Source organism: Zingiber officinale, chromosome 1B (assembly GCF_018446385.1).
Source record: "Zingiber officinale cultivar Zhangliang chromosome 1B, Zo_v1.1, whole genome shotgun sequence".
Taxonomy (NCBI): domain Eukaryota; kingdom Viridiplantae; phylum Streptophyta; class Magnoliopsida; order Zingiberales; family Zingiberaceae; genus Zingiber; species Zingiber officinale.
The window spans coordinates 169026907-169052132 of NC_055986.1; the positions used below are offsets into that span (position 1 = coordinate 169026907).

General features: G+C 34.0%; 1 protein-coding gene and 1 pseudogene across 1 annotated transcript; one reads left to right on the forward strand and one right to left on the reverse strand.

Annotated features, from left to right (window-relative positions):
- Nucleotides 1-2774: 2774 nt before the first annotated feature.
- On the reverse strand, nucleotides 2775-9917 carry LOC122044996 (annotated as a pseudogene).
- Nucleotides 9918-22619: 12702 nt separating this feature from the next.
- LOC121991124 (phosphoglucan phosphatase LSF2, chloroplastic-like) lies at nucleotides 22620-25224 on the forward strand. Its single transcript, XM_042545147.1, has 4 exons — nucleotides 22620-22972; nucleotides 23512-23717; nucleotides 24411-24581; nucleotides 24825-25224. Exons 1-4 carry the CDS (start codon nucleotides 22714-22716, stop codon nucleotides 25026-25028), a joined length of 840 nt encoding a protein of 279 aa, XP_042401081.1. The 5' UTR covers nucleotides 22620-22713; the 3' UTR covers nucleotides 25029-25224.
- Nucleotides 25225-25226: the final 2 nt, after the last annotated feature.

Consider the following 25226-nt stretch of genomic DNA (forward strand, 5'->3'; position numbering starts at 1 on the left):
CAATTTAATGCTAAGATCATAAATAAAAAAAGAAGACAAAAAAAAGAGTTGATGTGCTATTTGTTAGTGAAGCAACTATAACACAAAGATGGATTGTTGATTGTAGAGATGAGGATGATAAGACAAATATTGAAGATGTAAGAAAACTTATGAAGAAGATTTTGTATTGGATAAAGAAGAGGAAGATGCTATGGATTTTGAGTTTCAATCTGATACAAAGGAAGTGTTAGTGAAATATAGAGATAGAGGAAGAATTAGGGAGATAGGATTATACGAGTTATTTTGTATATTTTTATTATTTTCATTGTATGTTGAATAAATTATTAATTTTAGATATTATAAAATATTTTAGATATTTTTATAATTATTTAAAATTTAAAAAAAATGCCTGGACAATTGGCGATGGATGACCGCCTGCCTAGCACTTTTTAGAACATTGATATTTCTCATAAAATTTTAGTAGTTATTGTATCAATTCAAAGGACCAACCGATGCAAAGTTAACCAAAGAGTTAAGTGTTTTTCGAATGATTCCAACAATCACTTCTTCTATAGAGTTATCAAGAAAATGAGAAACAAAAATCACTATGAGAGATTATGGAAAAAAGTAAAAAACAATTAATATAAAAGAACACCTTAATGTGTAGAATTCTACCTGTATCTTCTTAGTGTAGTCCAATCTCGAACTTCTTATAGTATTTAGATTCTAAATTCACGAGAAAGAAATATGAATGTGATGCTTCTTATAGTATATTTATGAACTGGTTGGAATGACTTTTGATAAAAAGACACAGACAAAGATAAAACAAGTGAATTTAAGCAATAACGGCGTGAGAATCGAACGCATCAAATTAGAGCGTGCGATAACGGCAAAAAATCATCAGGTCAATTTATAATCGTGAATTCTGTTCTTAGTTGCAGATTCCATTCTTCGACTTTAAAATCCGTAGAAATTGAATCCAAATGGAGATGAAGTGGTCGGGCATCCGGCTCACTTCGAGGAACTACAACGCGCTCATCGGTGGATTTTTGCGGAAATGTCAGCTGTTGATGGCCAATCGCATGCTTGTTGAGATGAGCAAGGAGGGTGTGGAGTGGAATCGACAGACAGAACTGCTTCATATATCCTCTTGGATTCCTATGTCAGTCAATTATCGCTGTCTGGAGGACACCTGGTGGATGGGTTCTCGGAGTGATGAAGGCAAAACGAATTCGATTGGATTCCTCTGCGTATATCGAAATCATTAAGCTTTATATGGACAATGACATATGGAAGAAGGCAATGAATCTGGTAATGAAGATGCGTGAGCTTGGCATTGTGCCCGTGAGAATGTACAATGATATATATGATCAACACCTTATACCTTCTGAGAGTATGATCAATTGGATGAAGCAGTCCAGGTATTTGACAAAAGGTCCAGTGGGGACTGAAGCTAGACATCAAAACTTGGAACATGTTGATTAGGTTGCATTGCAAGGCTGGAGACTTGAAACACGCACTTGGATTTTTTACTGAAATGCAAGAGCAAGGGTTATACCCTGATCCTAAGATCTTTCTCACTACCATTAGTTGTTTAGGAGAGCAGGAAAGAAGATGGGATGACATAAAAAATTTGTTTAAGGGTATGAAGTAATATAGAGAAATGGCAGATAGTGACATAATATATTCAGTTTTGGTCAATATATATGGTATGGTATGTTTCAAAATGCTGAGTAGTGTGTTGGAGCACTTAAAGCTGAAGGCATACAAATTGTCTAGCATTTTTTGGAGCACTTAATAATCTCATGCTTTCTATTAGTCAAATTGTCTGGAATTTTGATGCTTTCTGTGATTTGTATTGCTTTTAAAATTTCATGTCATTTTCGACTTTTGGATCTCTCAGATAGTTATCATTTTCTCTATAGCTTTCTTGCCTGATTGTTTCCATCTAGCATCCTCCAAATACTTGAACCTTGTACAAAATTTAGCATCATTTGTGGATTTTACATTTATGGATGGTTGAATTTGATATTATGTAGGTTCAGAATTGTAGTTATTAGGGAACTTCCTCCTTTGCATTACTTGAAATCATTGTCTATAATGTCACCCTCTTGCAGGTGAAAACTAAGCTCAGGGGCCATCAGAACAAGATAACCAGTCTTGCATTTTCTGCTTCATTAAATGTTCTCAAGTCCGCTAGAGCTGATGCTCAGGTGTGCAGATAAAATGTCATGTTCACTTGTCGGCTCAAAGTCCTATTTTAAAGTTGTATCTTCTAACATCTTCACTTCTAGTGTATCTTCTAACACCTTCAGTTGTTGGTCATATTCAGTATTGTGTTTGGAGTATAGATGCCCGGGAGATGAAAAAGGCGTGCTTTATCCACAAGGGCACGGAACTAGGATATTGGTTCAGTCTTAGCAAATTGTGGGTATCATCGACAGACACGTTGCGGATAGCGCCTCCCTCAGTTTAGTTCCGAGGACAGGCCTGAGGCTGAAGCTCTTCGATTCGCAAGCCGTGGCATTGTTGCATGGCAGGACAGCGATCAACTCCAACTCACAAATCACAACGAAGTCATAAACCAAACATACATTGAGCCATTGGAGTCCAAATATTGGTATACTATTGGTATCAGTCCAAATATTTGGACTCCAATGGCTCAATGTATGTTTGGTTTATGACTTCGTTGTGATTTGTCCTAGTTCCATGCCCTTGTGGATAAAACACGTCTTTTTCATCTCCCGGGCATCTATACTCCAAACACAATACTGAATATGACCAACAACTGAAGGTGTTAGAAGTTACACTAGAAGTGAAGATGTTAGAAGATACAATTTTAAAATAGGACTCTGAACCAACAAGTGAACACGACTTTTTGTCTGCACACCTGAGCATCAGCTCTAGCGGACTCGAGAACATTTAATGAAGCGAAAAATGCAAGACCGGTTATCTTGTTTTGATGGCCCCTGAGCTTAGTTTTCACCTGCAAGAGGGTGACATTATAGACAATGATTTCAAGTAATGCAAAGGAGGAAGTTCCCTAATAACTACAATTCTGAACCTACATAATATCAAATTCAACCATCCATAAATGTAAAATCCATAAATGGTGCTAAATTTTGTACAAGGTTCAAGTATTTGGAGGATGCTAGAGGGAAACAATCAGGCAAGAAAGTTATAGAGAAAATGATAACTATCTGAGAAATCCAAAAGTCGAAAATGACATGAAATTTTAAAAATAATACAAACTGCAGAAAGCATCAAAATCTAGATAATTTGACTAATAGAAAGCATGAGATTATTAACCTGCTCAATCTGAACATTATAGATCAAAAACTACAATCTTCCATTCCAACAGCAATGATGTCATTATCTCCAGGATTAAATGCTAAAGACGTGGCTGCCGGTGGGGGTTGGCATAAAGTGGTCATAACCTGCAAGATATGTTTCCATTTAGTTTCTCCAAGAAATAAAAAGATGTTACCACTCCTTTCATTGGTCATAAAAATACCATTTGATGGCTGCCAAAGCTGAGGAGAAACAGATGCAATTGACTGAACAAGCAAAACAAACAATCAGCACTAGGCTTATAGCAAATAGATAATTTCTTACAACTGTTTCTTTCTGACCTCACCCGGTGGATTTGGTTCATCGCGTGGCCACTTCCAGAACTTATGCACAGCATTGGAACCAAGTGCTAACAAAGTATGCCCAGAATTGGTGTATATCAATCTCACAACCTGGAAGAGAACACAACTGAATAAGTTGCCCGGCACCTAATTGAAATACTAAAGATAAGTAGAAAAATAAAGATAACCATTGTAATACTGGACAGCATTAAAGAGAACACATTATCAAGACTAGAGAAGATGGATAAGTAGAAGAATAACAACAAGATGATGAACAAACTAGCATATAAGGCAGCAAAATGAGGAATTTTCAAATAAAATTTCATGCGACATAAAAACATACTTTGCTCACTGCTGATGTTGAATTGGGCAACCAGAAAGCTTTAAGATGCCAAATATCCACAAACCGAGCTAGCTTCCAGCTTCTGTATTTTTTGGCTTTTTTAGATAACCTTGGCTCAACATCAGCAGCACTAGTACTATCCATAACAGCCTGCAGATTTTGCTCATGCCAAATAAAATTTTGTAGACCATGGAAGTGTGGTTTGTCAAAAAATTCCATTCTAGCAGCCTACCATTGAAATTTGAAACACAATATTCACGTTGAGCAGTTGCTGAATATTACCTTCACGTTGGAATCAGATTGTTCATCAGCACTACGTGAAAACTCAAACTTCTTTAAAACCTGTTGTCCAACAGCATTTGCCAGGATTTTGATTCCATTATCACTAGTTGAAACAGCAAATAATGAACCATCTTTCTGGAATCTCGGTCGAGGAAATGCCTGCCATGGAGAAAGAGTTGCGTACAAACTAAAAGTTTGAATTGCAAGAAATATACAAGAAAAGCTAATGTAGATTAAGCTACTAACAGGAAGTCCGCCATCTGCATCAATAGTAGTCAGTATATTAGTGTTATCCATATCCCAAAGGGTCATAGACTCATAGTGCCATCTTTTGATTTTACCATCAATTGAAGTTGAGAAGATAAACTTCACAGAGAGAAATAATGAAACAATATAAGCAGATGGATTTGGATAAATAAACTATAATTAAAAATTTTGCATCGCAAAAATCACAAATAGAAACAGTATAAAACAGAGCAAATACATACACGGATGGCGTCCTTGAAGTGAGGACAAACAGAATAGACAGGGGCTTCATGACCTTCAAATGTATACAGTTTCTGTCCAGTTGAAGCATTCCATGCCTGTTCATCATGCAACAGAAGCTATTAAGAACATACAATTCTTTGATCAACAACATGGTTTAACTCACTTTAATTGCCTTGCATCACCACAAGTAATGATCGAGGGAGTGTTCTTGTGATAGGAAAAGGCGATGCCATTAACACCACCTACATGAGCGTCAATCTGCAGAACACGATGCTATCAGCATCATCATATGGTCGCCAAACACCATAACTATTAACTGACCTCCAATTGTTGTTGTAGTACTCCATCTAGATCACAAGCAAATGTCTGAACTAGATGCTTTGAAAATGCAACACCTATAAGTATCACAGAAGAATAACAAGAATTTTAGATTAATGTTGTGACAATATATCCACCCAACCAATGGCCCTATTTGAACTTGATCAAAATAATCCAACTATTTTTTTTTTTGCTTCGGCATACCGAGAATGAAACCTTCAGGATTCCACAAGCATCGGTTCATAGATACAGTAGCATCTTGTATGAGTGTTGCCTGCAAGTAGGAAAAAAAAGTGATGACAAGTATGAAAAACACTATGAGATTTAAGAAAAATGGCATGTTCATGTTCTTAGTCAGATCAAAAAGTGTTCAGGGCTGGGTTTTCAGTTTGATGAATACCAGCAAAGGTAAAGAACATGTTCTAATATCCCATACTTTGAATTTCCTTTGTGCTAACCTTATTTCACATTCAACGTCCCAAACCCCAATGTCACCAACATTTGTTCCAACTGAAAGAATATTGAAAGGATATATATATATAAAAGATGAGCATCAAATGAGAAGCTCAAAGCTAAATGAACGGAAGATGAAGCTACCTAGAAGAATTGCATCGTGGATAAGGTGAAAATCCAAGCTCGTCACCTTTGAACCTTGATTAAAAGTTCGTACCACTGTCCTGGGAATGTCATCTTGAGAATAGATATTGTGTTGATGAGTTACACCAGAGAATGACACCTAAATGATAAAACTATATATTAAATTCCTAGAAAAAAAGCATTCAACTTTACAGATAAAGGATCCCAGCCCTAACAACTGTAAGAATTATATCTTTTGTACCTCATCTACTTAGCTTGTTTCAATTTCTTTCATTGGACATTTAAAATCTGCAATGTGATAATCAATTCCAAGAGCACCTGTGGGAAGACACGGGTGGTTCATAAATGCAGCTGCAATATCTCATGCCTGGTTTGATTTCAGCACCAGTCACTACATTTTTTGATCGCATGTGGCATGAGCATCAAACAACCTATACCTGCATTCAGAGGCTGCACCAAACCTGAAGGGCCAGGGATTACCACAGGCTGTGGCAATGAAGGGTTAGCATTGGTCATCCACCCAGCAATGAAACTTGCAGGGGCCAGGGGGAGAAACAACTGATTGAAAGGGATAAACAATGGAAAGAACCATAATGATCAGCAATCATATTAGAAAGGAAAATACTATACACAAGCGGATGAACATAATCCACTTACACTATGAACATCCATTGGAGGAAACGTCCCGGTCTTGGTAACTTACCCAACAAGTTGAGCATTGGTAGGAGGAGGTGGTCGTGGTTCATTTGTAGGGGCAGCACATGAATGATCAGTAAACAGTGTTTCAATTTCAGGGTTGGGATGTGGATTATTGCAAAGCTTGTGCTGCCAATTGAGACTAAATGACGGGCATAAGTCATAAAGTCAATAAATAATACACTATTACAATGCATTTCACAGAATATGAAACTTAAAATGGGAAAATAAATAAGATGCAGCAGTTCCCATAACCAATATATTGGATAGCACCAGAATAGTATATACATTTTAAGCACCCATCAACTTGTGACAATTTAAGGAGGGAAAGAAAAATGATGGGTCCTATTAACAAGTTCAATGCATGAAGAATAGCAAAGATGTCAAACATCAAATAAGAAAATGCTTTCATTGGTATAGTCCAATTCTACTGAAAAATCCATGGATACCAAACAAACAATACATACACATAAGAAATATTGAGTGGATCATATACATTAGCAATATTTGGATATATTAGCTAATCAAAGTAATCGTGCAATAAGGATAAAGTAACTTTACACCTTTGGATGATTAATAATCTCAAACGAGAAGTTATAAAAATTAGAAATGTTAACTTATCGTGAAACAAAGGTTTAGTTTTGATAAGTTCCTTAACTTCAATAAGCATCATAGTTCTCGCTGACTTTATATCGTCATGCTTAAAAAGCTACTCATTCTACCTCTATTGATTTTTGAAATGGAAAATAACATGAATGACAAATTAAGTTTTAAATAAAATCATATAAGCTATCCATCTCTATAATATGTTACCTGTCCAAAGACAGCAGCATGGTGATTTGTTTGTCGAAAGATTCAAAATCTTTCAAATTCTTAACAAAAATATCAACAACTTTTACCCTGTCATGACTGAAGACCAAATACAAAAATGCTCTAAAAAATTCCAACTAAATCCGGACATCATGACTAAAATTGAAACAATGAATCTTTCGACAAGTAAATCACCATCTACATATTATTCAAACTAGGGGTGATTCATTGTTTCATTTTTGGTCATGATATTCGGATTTAGCTAGAACTTTTTAGAGCATTTTTGTATTTCGTCTTCAGCCATGACAGGCTAAAAGTCGTTGATATTCTAGTTAAAGATTTGAAAGATTTTGAATCTTTCGACAAGCAAATCACCATGCTGCTTTCTTTGGATAGGTAACATATTCTAGAGATGGATAGCTTATGTAATTTTACTTAAAACTTGATTTGTCATTCATGTCGTTTTTCATTTTAAAAATCTATACAGGCAGAATGAGCAGCTTTTAAAGTGTGACGATACGAAATTAGCAAGAACTACGATACTTATGGAAGTTAAGGAACTCATCAAAGCTAATCCTTTGATTTACAACAAGTTAACATTTCCAACTTTTATAACTTCTCTCTTGTGATCACTAATCATCCAAAGGTGCAAAGTTATTTTCTCCATATTGCACGGTTACTTTAATTAGCTGATATCTCCAAAGATTGGTAAACTTTCGTGAAACCACTTAGATATTTTTCAACTTCATCCCATTCCCCTGCTTGAACAAGATCCTTGAAGTGCTTCATGTTGAAATAGAAGTCGGAATCCTGCCCCAGCTTACAAGATAACCAGACATTTAATCAAAAGACCAAAAGAAGTTAAGAACTCCAGGTGATGTGCGCGAACATACGTGTGAAGAGTTTTCTTGAATTCCGCATCATCAAGAAATTGAAGTATAGGAAAACAAGCTCCCTCCTTAGAGAAGAAGACATTTCGGCGTCCATATAGACGAAGGACGCAGCTCTCCTCCGAGTCCTGATGGTTAGTCAGAACGGAGGTGGAACGCCCGGAACGGGCGTTCCGGCACGGGAACGGCATGAGCCGTGTCAAATTTCTGGTATATAACGTTCCAAACCTCATGGCATCGTCTTCTCCGGCGACAGGTCATGGCGGCGGTGTCGTCTTCTCCGATGACAGGTCGCAGTGGCGATGGCGTTGCGTGCCGGAGAGGTGAAAACCAGCGGCGACGGGAATGATTTGGGCCTTTGGGGTGATGGTGAAGACGTGTGAGGAGAAGGCGGCGGCGTAAGAAACAAAAACATATGGAATTAATTGAAACCTAACCTAAGCCAATTAATTCCCAATTTAAATTGACTTAATTATATTTTAACTGAATTATCCTTTAAAAATATTATATAAAATCTATTTTAAATTTTAAAAATTTCTAAATAAATTTTATATATTTAAATTTATTTATTTTACCTGTCATTAACTAATTATTAATTAAATTATTATTCATTTAATTATTATATTCATTCTAACAAAAATTTCAAATGATAAATTTTAATTATTTTTTTAATAAATCTGTGTTGTGACCGTTCCATGAAATGACATTAGAACTGGAACTGACGGTCGTTGCGACCGTTTTGATGAACCATGCCTCCAACCACAAAGCGTCGCAGATATCAAATCGCTGGAGAAAAACCCTAGTGCTTTGTTTACTTTGGAGAGCGAAAAATAAAATTAAGGAAAAAATTTTGTATTGAAAAAGTTTTCACCGTTTATTTCATTAAAATTTTCAAATGGAAGAGAAAAGCAATCCATCCGTGGATGGTTTTGGAGTCAAAATCGATCATCTCAAAATCGGACGGAAATCAGTGGATGAAAAAAAAGACGCATGTACCCCTTTTCATTCACAAAATTACACCATATACTAAAAAATAATAACCCATGTACCTTTTTTAACTTACAAAATTACATCATGTACAAAAAAAAAAAAAAAAAAAAAACACATATTTTTGTTTTTTATAAAATTACGTCATATGTATCCCATCTTCCTCAATGAAGATACAAAGGCTTTATTTACTCTTTCTCTTCTCTTCCTCCGAGAATAATTTTTCAACGTAAATTCTTTTTCTTTTTTTAGCTGCGCTTGAGAGTAAACATAGCCTAGATGCTCATGCTTCAGGAGCTCAGCGAAGCACCGGAGAGAGAAAGAAATTAGAAATAATCTAATTTTAATCCCGCCTCGTTTTATAATTATTATGGTTAACGGATCTTTAAAAATAAAATCCGTTAAATTTTATATTATTTTTAAAATATTTTAATAAATTACAAAAATTAATAATTTAAATAAGGCCCACTTGAGAGCTTGTGTTAGTTTGTTTAACATCTCCACTCCATCAGTCTTTGCTGCGGTTGCCTCTTGCTCTGCTATCTTAAGTGAATCGACCACTTTTGCCATCTCAATCTTGAGGGAAGCAATTTCATCATCTGACTTCTTGATAGCATTGATGAAATTGAGCTCGTTTGCTTCCCACTCAGTGTTTGAATTGCTTTTTTCAGTTTCAAATCTTTCAACAGTTTTCTTGAGGCACACAATTTCATATTTTGCTTCATCGAGCATGGGTTCATACCTTTCTTCAGCATTCTTGATTTCTGAATTCAACTGCTCAATCTGAACCTTGAGCTCTTCAATTTCAGATTGCTCTGTCAAAAGCTTTTCTTGATTTTCTCTGGCTTCAGTAGACATTTCATGAATCCATTGCTTTTTTGACGTTCTCTCCATCTTTGCAGGCATTGAGCTCGGAAATCAGTTTAGTCTTCTCCATCAACAGAAAACAGACACTCTATTTCTGAAGCAGAAACATTGCATTTGTCCAGTGCTTGTGACCTCTCATTCTTCCAGCTTTGTAAGCTCAACTTTTAATAGGTAACTGTCTTCCCAAGCCTACTGTTTCTTGCTGTGATCTGCCTCGTTGAGATTATTTTGGTAGCTAGACACCTCAATTTCCATTGATTCGATCTTCCCTTTAAGAACAGCAATCTCAGTTTCAACATCTTGCAGTAACGCAGTGCCCTCTTCCATTGTTTTCATTGTGATTGCAAGAGATTGAGTTGAAGATTTCTCAGATTGATTGGCTTCCTTAAGCCTATTTTTTAAAGATGCCACCTCCTTTGCCAACCCATCAGCTTGCTTAATTGTATCTGATTCGACCTTCTTTGCATCAGTCAATTCCATTTGAAGTTGTTCAACAGATGTTTCCATCTCCCACAATCTCTCTTCAGCTGTTTTCGCTCTTACAAGTTCAAATTGCAAAGCAGCAACATCACATTCAACTTCTTAATCATCTCTGCAGATTCCTTGTTTACATCATCCAGCTTGAAATCAAGTAAGAACTTTAAATGACTCAATTCTCTTGCCAACACTTCCATCTTCTCTCCATTCACTTCAGCAGTTTTCTTTGCATCAGTTGCTTCACTCACTCAATGGCTGCTTGTTCCTGTTCATAATCATGGAATTTCTCAACCTGCAAGTTCTCATCAGCCTTCTTCTTAGCAACAATTGCCTCTTGGAGCTTCTTGTTTGCCTTGTCGGCCAATCTCCTAGCTCCTTCTAGCTGCTCAACGGCATGAATCTTCTCCTTCTCCATAGAAGCCAACTGCCCCCTTGCTTTCTTCAAGTCTTCCTCAACAACTACCAACTTCAACTGCAGCTCTGAGTCTTTCAATGTCCTCTTTTGTTTCTACAATCAAAATCTTAAAGTTTTAGCAGCCAATAAGAATCAGCAATCTAAAGAAGCCATAATTACTTACTTCAGGAGTTGTATTGTTCTTGATTGGTGTTGGCGGCTTCGACTCTGCCGACTTTGGTGATCGCTCAACTGAAGAACGCAGCTTTGGCACTGGCGAGGATAGTTTCTGCACAGGGGTGGAGGATAGCTTTGCCACAGGAGATGGCGATCCAGAGTCCAACTTGGAAAAACCACTTCTAGGTTTTTGTAACCTTGGGAGTTGTTGGCACCTGGCGATATAGCTTTGCCATTTGAGGACTCAAGAAGCTGGATCTGCTTAAACCAGGATAACCTTAGCCTTTTAGCATCTAGATATCATAACAAACCTAATAAGTAAACAATGCAAGATGATCCAGCAAAAGAATCATTCTAAATCCTAGAAGAACATTTGTACGAATCAGCAAACAGCAATTATATTCTACCCTTCGAAACAGAATAGGGTCTCAAGAGAAAGAAAAGCACCAAGCCATGGATGATTAAAGCAAAAAGGGCAATGCCATGATAAACAACAAAACAACCATAAATTCCTCTAAACATTCAAAGTACTAAGCTTACCATTGACAGATCGAACACATTGAACCAAGAACAATCGCTACAAAAGCCATTGCCATAGATCTACGCAAAATACACAAAATCAATTTCAGCAGGAAGGAGAAAAAAAACTTATTTTTTTAGGAGAACTGCGCCATCTTTAGATCAACACTGAAGCTAAATGCCAAGAAAACCCCGAAAAAAACAAAGAAAAGCAGCAGCTCCAAGGATAACAAGGGGATCGTAACAAGTGTTCTTCCAGAGATGGTGGAAGGAGGGTGCTTACTTGGATTTCGAGGGCAACTTCGCATCCCGCGAAGATGGAGGCGAAGCTGGGAAGTGCCACCAAATGTAGTCACCTAGTAGCAAAGACAGGGTGGAGCAATGCCGGCAGCGGACCTGAGCACAGAGCACGAACCAAAAGGCAAACGCAAAAAAGGCAAAAGCACACAGCCGCTAGCAGAACTGCGCAGGTTAGCAATTATACCGTTGTTTCACCCTCACACATCCAACATGTATAAATTCCCCTCTAAACTTTAATTTTTTTAAAAAAAAATACCCCTCTGTAGGTTCAAAATTATTAGCAATACAATTTTTATGGTTGCAGATCGATTTTTATAAATAGTCATGTCAGTGCCTGAGGTGACCGACCAAATCATATTTCGGACAGATCATCAGGAAAAAACTGAAAATGTGAATGGCGCTTCACTCCTCGATCAGCTTCTAGGGTTGTCTTTTTCCGGAAAGAAATTAATACTTAGTACGCCACGGTTAAAAATTAATCCGTGGACATTTGATTAATTACGAAAGTACTTTGCCGTGTCATGGGGCCCGAGGGCATGAATGTTGAATTGTTGTGGTAAAAAGTAAATATGTTCGTCTCAGTGTCTTTGTCAATTCGCAGGATCGGTCTTGGAGGAGGACAACATTGGGCAATAGCCCTGGGCTCAGAATTTGGAAGGGCCCAAATTTTTTTTTAATATTATATATTATAGGCATGTAGTTGAGGTCTTGGATAGTTGGGCCCAAATTTATATTTCAAAATCTTTTGATATTGTCTTTTCCTTTTATCCTTTTAGGTTGCAATTTGCAAAGTGGTAAAGGATTTGGGGCTGCCATGAAACAATTGGAAGGTATAATCTTATTTTTTGAAAAGTATAGGAATGATGATTTTGTTGCAAGTTTGACTATTACTAAAAGTCTTACATCATATATGAACACAGAGCCAATATTTAAAACAAAGCATTATATTTTTAGGAAAGAATAATTTAATGAAAGAGAGGACGATGAAGTTTCACTGTCAGAGTCCTTTAGAATTGATTATTTTGTTGTTGTTATAGACATGACGATAGATTTGAACAAATGAAAACTTTTGAAACTTTGGACAATGATGAATTGCGAAAATGTTGTGTCAATATAAAATCTACTCTAACTCATAACAATTCATCAGATGTTAAGTTAGATGATTTATTTACTAAATTAAAAAATATTAAAAATGACTTTACCAAATTTAGTAATGTCTACAATTAATATTCTTGAATTTGTTCAAAGTATAAATTGTTATTCAAATGTTAATATAATTATATGCCTGTTATGGTAGCATCAGCTGAAAGGAGTTTTTTAAAATTAAAATTATTGAAAACATATATGAGATCGTCAATATCGCAAGAAAAATTAAATGGATTGACATGAATATCAACGATTTTTGACCTATCATGGCTGAAGATAAAATACAAAAATATTCTAAAAAGTTCCAGCTAAATCCGAACATCATGACCAAGGATGAAACAATGAACACCGTGACCAAAGATGAGACGACGACCGAACTTTACCTATCAAGTGCTTCGAGGTACCTCTGTACTTATTTCGAAGAAGATTTTCATGGAATACCTATTGTCTTGAACTTTAGTGAAACCACTTAGATATTTTTCAGCTTCATCCCATTCCCCGGTCTGAACAAGATCCCCGAAGTGTTTCATGTTGAAATAGAAGAGGACTCCTGCTCCAGCCTACCAGATAACCAGACATTTAATCGAAAGACCAAAAGAAGTTAAGAACTCTAGGAGATGTGCGCGAACATGCGTGTGAAGAGTTTTCTTGAATTTAGCATCGTCACGGGTAAGCAAAAGTTGGATTAAATCAATAAATTGGTTAAATCAATCGAATTTAAAAATTCAGTTCGATTTATTTAAAACTTCGATTTTTTATTTGATTCGGATTTGATTTTAAATTTTTTTTATTCAATTAAATCGAATAAATTGAATACATCGAATTTTTGAATCAAATCAAATTTTTAAACTATAAATTTTAGATCGAACTCAATTTTTATTAAACCAAATCAAATTTTTAAAAAAAATCGATTTATTCGATTCGATTTGTTCGATTTTATTGAAAATTCGGTTCAATTCGATTCGGTTTTTATCGAAAATCGGTTCGATTCAATTTGTTCGAAAAAAAATCGGTTCAGTTCAGTTAATTTAGTTCGATTCGGTTCGATTTTAACCGAATACTCACCCCTAATTAGGAAAACAAACTACCTACTCAAAGAAACATTTCGGCGTCCATAGACGAAGTGTGAAGCTCTCCGAGCACAAAGCCTCCTTAGAATACGCCGCAGAGATCCGATCGAGAATAACCCTAGATGCTCGCCGCAAGAACTCAGCGAACTCAGCAGAGTGCCGGAGGAAGAAAGAAATTAGAAATAATCAAATTTTAATCCTGCCTCATTTTATAACTATTATTAACGGATCTTTACAAATAAAATCCGTTAAATTTCATTCGATTTTTAAAACATTTTAATAAACTAAAAATAATAATAATTTAAATAAGGTCCACTTCAATGCTTGTGTTAGTTTATTTAACATCTTACCTTCATCTGCCTTTGTTGCGGGTGCTTTTTGACAGGAGTGAGCATTCAGTTAATTTGATTAATTTGATATTAATTTTGTATAATTTTTTTTTATTATTATTTTAAATAAATTTAGTTAATTCAGTGTTAACTGAAATAATTAATTCGATTAATTCAGTTTTAGTAAAATTTTGATTTGATCCGGTTAGCCAACACTAAATTGGTTCTCGGTTAATTCGATTAATTTATAGACCGAATTAACCGAATGTTCACCCCTATTTCTTGTTGGTTCTCGGTTAATTCGATTAATTTATAGACCAAATTAACCGAATGTTCACCCCTATTTCTTGTAGCCGTTCGGATCTTTTAGTGCTCTATCCTTGGTACATTTTTGATTTTCTATATGATTTCAATGTCGTTTCAGTTGATGAATTCATTAAAAAAAAATGAAAATCTAAAATACCTCAATTTCACGCCTAAATTATATATTTTTAATATTTTTAATCTTATAAATATATTTAATGAGGATTTTTTTTAAGAAACCCTTAAATAGACATCTATTAGGGGACTAAGGGATCCGAAGTGCTCTAGTAAGATTCCTTTGGTAAGATTATATTTTTAAGACTTTAATGTTTCCTTAAAAAATAAATATTAAAAATATTATTAGAGATATTTCATTTTATTAGTAGAATTTAAAAGGATAATTTCATACTGATACTAGATTATTTTCAAAACTCTATCTTTTCCAAACCTTACTTTTTTATTAATAAAATTTTAAAATTAAAAATTTATGTTAAATTTTTTAAGCATAATTTATTAAAATATAATATATATCATATTTTTAATAAAATAAATAAAATTAAAATTTTCTAAAATAATATTAAAAATACTAATTAATTTGACAATGAGTAATAAATTATTACAATACTATTAATATACATTTTAATTATTAATTTTTAAAAAATTATTGACCAATTTTAACTTCGATGAAAGTAAGTCTTGACATCATAATAAAATTATTATTGTGTGACCAAGAAATAACAATTTTAACTACAGATATCGCCACTACGGATAATAGACCTTTACCAGGATCCCATATTGATAAGAGCTTCATACATCACGTTATTTTTCTTTATCAAATTTAACTTTAATAAATTTTTAATCAAATTTATTTATCTAAAAATATTTAGTTGGTAAACAGGTGAATTATTAAAAAAAAAAAAAAAAAAAAAAAAGGAGAATATTCATAATAACTTATAGAGATGACAGAAGATAAAAAAAACACATAAAATTTAAAAATAAATAATACTATAATATTTAAAATGTTTGACTTTTCTAAAATATTTTTAAAAAATATCAATTACTATAAGTAATAAATATTTTTAATTTATTAACCGAACTTAATTTTGACCAATAAATTAATTTTTTTATCAATAAAAAATAAAAAAATAAAATCACATTTTAATAAAAAAAAAAAAATTACGAATCAAACATAACTTTAATTATAAAAAATTAACCCTCCCGTGTAAAAGGTTATTGTACTAGGAAAAATACTTCACATGATTTATTCCCTTCTAAACAGTGTGAGGTCGTCCTGAAGAAGTTGCTAAGATAACGGCTTTATTTTTTGCTTACAATAAAAAAAATTAAAATCATCAATTAAATCTAATTGCGATGAGTAAATAAAATTTAATTTGATGAGTAAAAAATTAAAATTACATGAAATATAAGGCCTGTGCCTTGAGCTGGGCCTGCCTCTTGCTCTGCTAGCTTAAGTGAATCAACCACTTTTGCCATCTCAACCTTGAGGGAAGCAATTTCATCATCTGACTTCTTGATGGCATTGATGAAATTGAGCTCCTTTGCTTCCCACTCGGTGTTTGAATTGCTTTTTTCGGTTTCAAATATTTGAACAGTTTTCTTGAGGCGCACAATTTCATATTGTGCTTCATCGAGCATGGCTTCATACCTTTCCTCAGCATTCTTGATTTCTGAATTCAATTGCTCAATCTGAACCTTGTGCTCTTCAATTTCAGATTGCTCTGTCAAAAGCTTTTCTTAATTTTCTCTGGCTTCAGTAGACATTTCATGCAATGCTGCAGCTAAACCTTCCAATGCTTTTTTGACGTTCTCTCCTTCATCTTTGCAGGCATTGAGCTCGGCAATGAGTTTAGTCTTCTACATCAACAGACAACAGACACTCGATTTCTGAAGCAGAAACATTGCATTTGTCCAGTAGTGAGTGTGACCTCTCTTCTTCCAGCTTTGTAAGCTCAACTTTTAATAGGTAAACTGTCTTCCCAAGCTTACTGTTTCTTGCTGTGATAAACCCAGCTTCCTATCTGTCCATAGAAGCCAACTACTCCCTTGCTTTCTTAAAGTCTTCCTCAACAACTACCAACTTCAACTGCAGCTCTGAGTCTTTCAATGTCCTCTTTTGTTTCTACTATCAAAATCTTAGAGTTTTAGCAGCCAATAAGTATCAGCAATCTGAAGAAGCCATAAACATAGTCTATGATTCTTATTTTACTTACTTCAGGAGTTGTATTGTTCTTGATTGGTATTAGTGGCTTCCACTCTGCCTTCTTTGGTGATTGCTCAATTGAAGAACGCAGCTTTAGCACCGGCGAGGGTAGTTTCTGCACAGGGGTAGAGGATAGCTTTGCCACAGGAGATGGCGATCCAGAGTCCAACTTGGAAAAACCATTTCTAGTTGTTTTTGTAACCTTGGGAGTTATTGGCGGTGTAGCCTTTGTCATTTGAGGCCTCGAGGAACTGGATCTGCTTAAACCAGAATAGCCTTAGCCTTTTAACATCCACAAAACTTAACCTTCGGGATAATCTTAAATATATTAATTATTATAAGCTCATATGTTATATGTTGTAATGAAATCTAATATAGATCTTTTTGTTCTTTATTTCTTGTCTCAAAATTATAACCTTGTGCACTCTGTTATTTTCTTTATTTTTTATTTTTACATCTTCATTTAAATCTCTTCCTATTTAAATCATTTGGTTTGTCAAAAAAATTTATATTGCCTTATATAAATTCTCCCAAACATCTCGTTTGATGAAAATACCTCTTTCAGCTACTTTATTTCCTCATTTTACACTAATAGCTAAGTAAATTCACCTTTAATGTATCTTATTGAATAAGATTACTTATTTTCCTTTTTCTAAAATTCCTATACTTCTACATTATACCATCAAAAAATTTTATTTAAAGGCATCTATCCTTTTGACTCACCGATTTTGTTTTAGCTAGTGTTATCAAATTTGACATCATTTTATCTTATGTCATATTCAAGTTGTCATTTATTTTTATTAATATTTATTCTTTTATCCTCTCCTTAAAAGTATTTTATTTTTTATCATTTGACTTTCATTACTTGATCATAGGAGTTATGCGCATTTTCCTTTGATACTATAGTTGATGCATTGTATTTAATACTCTAATCTTGTTGGTGTGATCGACCTTTAGTCGAGATTGACTTAATTGAACAAACTCGAGTTGACTCAAATTGGGTTTCGATGTTTGAGTAATATGTAGATAGTAAAGTGAATGGCGAGTAGGTCAATATTGACCGGATATTTGATAATGTCGGAAGTCCATCATGAGGTTGGCATGAGGCGAGAAAAGTCTAGGTGGGTCATGATTGATCAGACACTTGGTAATCGGAAGATGAACAGGAATTTGGCACGAAGATGAGATGTCCAAGTGGATCACGGTTAACCAAGCACTTGGTGGTCGAAAGTCCAATAGGCAGTTGACATGAAAAGGGAAGTCCAAGTGGGTTATTAAAGATCGAACACTTGGTATGTGAAGTGAAGTCCAGTTAGGCATGACAGATCATACAGTTGGCATGAGAAATAAAGTCAAAGTGGGGTCATGGAGGACCGAATAATTAATTATGATGGAAGTCCTAGTAGGTCAAAGTTAACTAAATGCCACACAATAAGGAAGTCTCGACAAATCAAGATTGATTGGATGTCAGACAATGATGAAGTCCAAACATGTCAAAGTTGATCGGATGCTAGGCAACAGGAAATTTCAACGGGTCAAGGTTGACTTGATGTTAAGCACAAAAAATCTTAGTAAGTTTAGATTAACCGGACACTAAGCAAGATTCAAATTCAAGCAAGGTTGAAACATGAGTATTAGTTGATTGATCGGGTATATTGATGAACTCTAAACCTCAAAATTAGAGTTTGAGGTGTTTTTAGAGTTTTGCTATAGTAACTAGGGTTTCTAATACAGTGACTAGGTTTGCTACAATGGTTAGGGTTCGCTATAAACTCCAAACCCCAAAAATAGGGTTTGCTATAGTAATTTTAGGATTTGCTACCGTAAACAGGTTTAGAGTTTCCTGCTATAGTACTTTTGCTACTGTATTTATTCGATTGGCGACTTTTAGCAATCGATTGGTAGCACTGTAACAACAAGCATAACACTGCAAAATTGATTAGCCAATTCGACTAGAGGCAAGTAATAGATTGATGATTTCTATCAATCGATTGCTAAGGTAAAACAAAGATCGTTCTGTAGGTTTAAATGGTTGGATTCGATGGTAATCTATTGGTGAAGGTAAGCAATTGATTGTTAGGCGAAAATTAGTCAAAATGCAACCCTATAAAAGAGTGTTTCGAGATCATTTGAAAACTAATTCTTGAGGGTTTCAGAGTGAAGTATTGTTATATTTTCGAATCAACAAAGACAATTTCAAACAACAAGAAAGCATCCAAATAAGTTGTTCATTAAAAAGTTGTTTTTTGATTTCATTTACATTTATATTTATTTTTCTTGGTATCTTCTTGTAAGAACTTTTGGTAAAAGGTTTTTCTACCTTTTTCTTGTTATGCTCTTGTAAGAACTTATGGTAAAAGTTTTTTGTTTTTTACCTTTGAAAGGATTCGAAAAGGAGAAAATAATACCAAGTAAACTATTAACATTGTGCATGTGGTATAAGTTTGAGTCAAGTTTTCTACTGCACATTTAAAGGATGAGCTCAAGATCAAGACAAAGCAAATGAAGCTATTCACCCCCTAGCTCACATGTTTCATCTTTTTTCAAAAACCTATTAGTCCATTATAAGTTTATATGTTATAAATGTAATATAATTTTTCTTTATTTTTTTTTAAATAATAGCTACCATTCATTTTATCATATTCCTTATTTCTTACTCTATTTTTATTGAGATATTCTCTTATTAAAATCATTTAGTTTGTCAAAAAAAAAATTTTTATACAACTCATAGTGTCTTTATATAATTCTAAGTAGGTTATAATCACCTGATATATTGGGTAGGAAGAAAAAATATAAGATCAGATATGGTCAAGTTCCTTAATATTATCGGGTCAGATATGGTTATCGGGTACCTATTGTCGGAATATTAGAATAAAATTGAGTCGCTGATTATCAGGTAGTTGATGTGCCAAATTTATTAAAATAATAACAAATATTTTTTAAAAATAAAAAATAATAATCCAATGAGCGGAATTTAGAAATCTTAATGTTGTTAATGACATTAGAACGGTTATGGGATTTATTTAATGTTCAATTCGGCCCCAGAAAATGTTACTGTGAAAATAAAATAAAATTTAATTATCAGAATTAAAAATTCTCCTCTGTGATAAACTGTGGCTCCCATTGCAAGAGCCAATGGCGATGAGAGGAATCTTTAAGGGTGGAATTTTTAGCTGGATTTGTAATTATTTTATTTTCAATTTTTTATTTAATTATTCCTTACTAATTATTTCCAAGGAAATTAATTAATAATTAATTAACCAAACTCAAATACATATTTTTTTTAAAAAAAATGCATACTATTACTAATTAAGTTTTTTAAGATATATTTTCTTTATGAAATATTACGTTAGTTGGTTGGCATTAAATATTTTTCTTTGAAATCCAATACTAAGATCCTGGCGTTCAAAATTAGTAATCGGATAAGATACAAGTAGACGGTTGAATGGAATAAAAAAATTATTAATATATAGGATATTTGATCCGCTAATGAATAAGAAAATAAATAAAAATATTATCTTACACATTTTTATACGAGCGACCATGAACAACATCTAATTTAATATGAATGAACATGCTCAAAATTTTTTTTTTTTTTTAATTTCACTTATCTGTATATAATAATTTTTCTCTCTTTCTTCTTAAATTAAAATAAAATTTTCTTTTTTTTCTCTCTAGGGATTGCATGTAATAATTATTATGATATTTATTTTTAAAAATCAACATTACAATTTAATTATACTAACTACCATTATAGAGATAATACTGATCTTTAAAAATAAGCATCCGATATCCTTGGTGTTGTTTTTTAAAAAACATATTATTATTAATTTTTAAAAAAGAGTATTGATGTATAGAGAAAGCACGAAAGTGTTTTTTAAAAATCAGTATTAAAATAATACTGACTTTTAAAAATCAACATCAAGTTAAAATGATATTAATTTTTAAAAATCAACATCAAATTAAAAATCACATCATCTTATGCTGTTTTTAAAAAATACTTTTGTATTGATTTTTAAAAATCAGCAATGATATAGAGAGAGGGCTCATGTGTTACCAGCTTTTTTTAGAAAAAAAAAATACCTTGGTGACATTGATGAGTTTTATAAATATACACCTTAGTGAGGTGTTTTTAAAAAAACAATATCATCTTCATACTAGTACTAATCTTTAAAGATCATTATTGGTGATGATTTTTAAAAATTAATATTATACTAGTGTTGATGAATATATAATATTTAAGTTGGGATAAAAATCAGTGATTATTATATATAAAGTTTTATTTTATTTTAAGAGGAATGAGAAAATAATTATTGTTGACCAAGCAAATAGCCCCTTATGATCTGTTTATTTGGGGAGTGAAAAATAAAATTAAAGAAAAATTTTTATCACTTACTTCATTGAAATATTCATATAGAAGAAAAATACAATCCATCTACGAATAATTTTGGAACCAAAATCATCTTAAAATCGGATGGAAAACAGCGGATAGAAGAAAAATAACATATGTATCACTTTTTATTTACAAAATTACACCATATACTAAAAAATAATGACGTGTGTATCCTTTTTTAGCTTACAAAATTATACCATATACTAAAAAAAATAATACATGTACCTTTTTTTATTTATAAAATTATGTTGCATGTATCTATCTTCCTCTATTAAGATAAATAAAAATACAAAGGAAGAGATTTCTTCACCTTTTCTATTCTCTTCCTCTAAGAATAATTTTTTTCCATAAATTTCTTTCTTGATTTTTATCCGCGAGTAAACATAGCATTAAGTTTTGACCGGGGCATGTGTCCATGTCTAGGGTTGTAAATGAACCAAATATTCGTGAACAAGTTTGGTGTTTGGCTTGGTAAGAGCTTGTTTATGTTTGTTCAATATATATAAGATTAATTAAACAAACAAATCTGAACAGCTCGTTAAACTAAACAAACAAGTTGAACACATATGTGTTCAGCTTGTTAACGTTCATAAATAACATTCGTGAACAATGTTCGTGAACAACGTTCATGAACACAAACCATATTCATTAATCAAATTCTTTTCAATATGCTAAATAAACAATAAAATAAAATAAATAAATAAATTTAAATTATCAAGCTCAATAACCAATCAAACAACTAAGGGGGTGCTTGTTTGGGGGGTTTGGAATGGGAATGGAATGAAACATGGTGCTTGGTTTGGGGAAATGATGGTGGGTCCCACGGATTGATTCCTCTAAACATAGGAATGGGCCATTACCCATAGGAATGGGTGGTATGGGAATCATTCCCATTTCATTATTATTGATAATCATTCCTATTCTCATTCCATTTCCCTTATCCAAACCAAGCACCCCCTAAAAGTTTCAAACAATCAAATAACCTTGAATTGAGAGCTTGATAACATCTAAATGGACCAAGCTCAAGTCAAACTTGAATTGAGAGTTTAATATCATCTAAACGAACCAAGCTAAAGTCATGCTTCAAATAAGCTCAAACACATAAAAATTAAATCAAGCCAAGCTTGAACACTGATTTAAAAAGTTTGATTCATTTTAAATTCGATTACACTCAACTTAATTACCTTATAAAATAAATTTAAACATTCTAAAATTCAACTCGGCTCGACTTATTTAACGTCCTACCATGTCTATACACACGTGGGCAATTATTCCTTTTCTCCACGATAATTTGGAGTGGCGTTTTAAAAAGTTCCCCTGTAAAATATATTTATTTTTAATTTTGTTTAGGTGCAGTATAAGCAATATTGTTCTTGGGTCTCATTCACACTGCTCATCTCCTCCTTGGTCAAACATGTCGGCAACGGCCTTTGAGTGATCGACATTCAAGAGAGCAGAGCGAGGCGAGGCGAAGGCGAAGGCGAAGGCGAGGCGATGAGAACCGTCGCTAATGGATGCTCCTATTTGCTGCTTCCTTCTTCGCGGATATCTTTCCTGCGCGTTTCCTTCCTCCACAGAGGTCGGTTCGGGAGCTTCGGTGGCCGCTGGTGGAAGACTCCGCCCTCCGTCTGCTGCACGATCTCCAAGAGCGACACGGTGGAGGAGGACCGACGACGCCTGCGCCAGGTCGAGGACTATAATACCGCCATGAAGCGCATGATGAGGAACCCCTACGAGTATCACCACGATCTCGGTAAAATTAGACTTCTGTGCTCGCTCTCTCTCTTTCTCGTGCGAAATCAATAGGTTATTTGTCGATTAGGTTTAGTTTTCTCCTTCACATTTCCGTAAAAATCGGATCTTGGTTGAACATTTTGTCATCGGTAGAGAGCATCCACAGAATATGCAGCTCTACTTCCCTCTTTTTGCTTTGATCTCGTGTGTGCTTTAGAATCCCCTTAGGCATCATTAAGCATGGTTGCTTGTGGATAAGATGCCCGATGGCATGATTCAGGAAAATATCAATCATATTTCTCCGGATGATTCAGGAAATGGGAGCTTACCGACTATGGCTTAGTAATTTTAGTTAGCCGATATGTTATTTTATATTCTCTTTCATTTTTAGTTTATGGACTACGCAAGTTTAGAGTGAAGTAATAGATTGTTTGAAAGAATAGTGAAACTTGCAATCTAGTTTACAAAAGACAGAAATCCAGACTGCGATGATGATATTTGAGCAAAGCAATGTTGTTTGGTGCAAACATGTCAGATAATCAATACTTTGGTTCGTAGGCATGAACTATACTGTCATTAATGATAGTTTAATTGTGGGCTCCCAGCCTCAAAAGCCTGAGGACATTGATCACCTAAAAGAGGCAGAAAAAGTTGCATACATCTTGTGCTTGCAGCAAGACAAAGACATTGAATATTGGGGAATAAATTTTCAAGCTATTCTTACCAGATGCAAAGAAGTCGGTATTCGCCACATGAGAAGGCCGGTAAGCTATTCTCTCTGATTGCCTTTGACAATTTTCTGGTGTCTGGAAGAACATATCTTATATCTGGAACTATTTTGATGCTTAGTTGGTTGTATTAATACCCTTTTTTGCCTTTTCACTGAACTGTGATTCATGTGTCATGGTTATTGTCTATACTGAACTTTTGAGGACAAAATTCATTTGTTTCTCATGGAATTGAGTGTTATAAAGGTCATGATTATGGAAACTAAATTTGCATCTAAAAACACGAGCATAATAAAATTACAAAAAACATCAACATAATTAAAGGAGCCTAATAGGTGTGCTGGGCATTACCTTTGGAATATCTTATTCTTAAAGAACAGCCTGATTGATGTATTTGAGTTAATAAATCTAATTGAAGTTGAAGTTAATGCACAACAATAAGGTCTCTGGTCTAATATACAAGCTGTTCACCTCACCTTCAGACCTTATTGTTCTTACATTTATTTTTCAATATTAATTAGAAGTTAAAACCTTTTCAAGTATGTATTGTATTTGGTCTAATGATCTTACTTTCTACAATTGGACAATGGACAGTGGTTTGTGAGTCATCAAATACTAAGAACCATGGATTGTTTGTTTGGCTATTAAATGGTCAATTCATCTATGTTTCATAAAAGCATACTCTATAAGTCATACAAATAACATGATTACCTCAAACTGCAAATACAGGCAACAGACTTTGATCCAGATTCATTGAGGAGTCAATTGCCAAAAGCAGTGTCTTCACTGGAATGGGCAATATCCAAGGGAAAAGGGAGAGTTTATGTCCATTGTACTGCCGGACTCGGAAGGGCACCTGCAGTGGCAATTGCTTATTTGTTTTGGTTCTGCAACATGAATGTAAGTTCAACCGCATCTCCCTTTATTATGATTGAATCTGAATTTTTTCGGGTAAACCGAAAAACATAGCTTTACATTTTCCGATAGGATATGTTATCGAGATCAAGCTTATTTTACATCTCATTGGCAACCCTACGCATAGTTGCATTTCCTTTCCAGCATTTAGAATGACTGTATTAGGTACCAATAAGCATCTTTATTTGCTTCAAATCGATCTTATTTCGATCGCGTTATGTTGGGCAGCTCAAGATGGCCTATGACAATGTTACTTCAAAACGACCCTGTGGCCCTAACAAGCGAGCGATCAGGGGAGCAACCTACGACCTGGCTAAGAATGATCCTTGGAAAGAGCCATTTGAGACCTTACCTGAGCAAGCTTTTGAGGATGTTGCTGACTGGGAAAGAAAGCTAATTCAAGACACAGTTCGGGGGCTTCGTGGAACTTGAAGCAAAAAATCAATATTCATATATGATTTTGTAAACTTCACAGAGATGAAGTATATCAAAATAATGCCTTTGGGTGCCAGAATAAATAAATTTAATCGCTTCATTTGGTACTCAAATCAAAGTCTCAAATTCACTTTGATCTTTCTTTTGTAAGAAAAACAATATTCATATGACTGTTTCCATATTCATTTTCTTATA

Excerpts from the sequence above, each read along its gene's own strand:
- LOC121991124 (XM_042545147.1), top strand. The coding sequence starts at position 22,714 with ATGAGAACCGTCGCTAATGGATGCTCCTATTTGCTGCTTCCTTCTTCG. Across the intron at positions 23,718-24,410 it reads TTCGCCACATGAGAAGGCCG|GCAACAGACTTTGATCCAGA; the intron begins GTAAGCTATTCT and ends CTGCAAATACAG. Across the intron at positions 24,582-24,824 it reads TTTGGTTCTGCAACATGAAT|CTCAAGATGGCCTATGACAA; the intron begins GTAAGTTCAACC and ends TATGTTGGGCAG.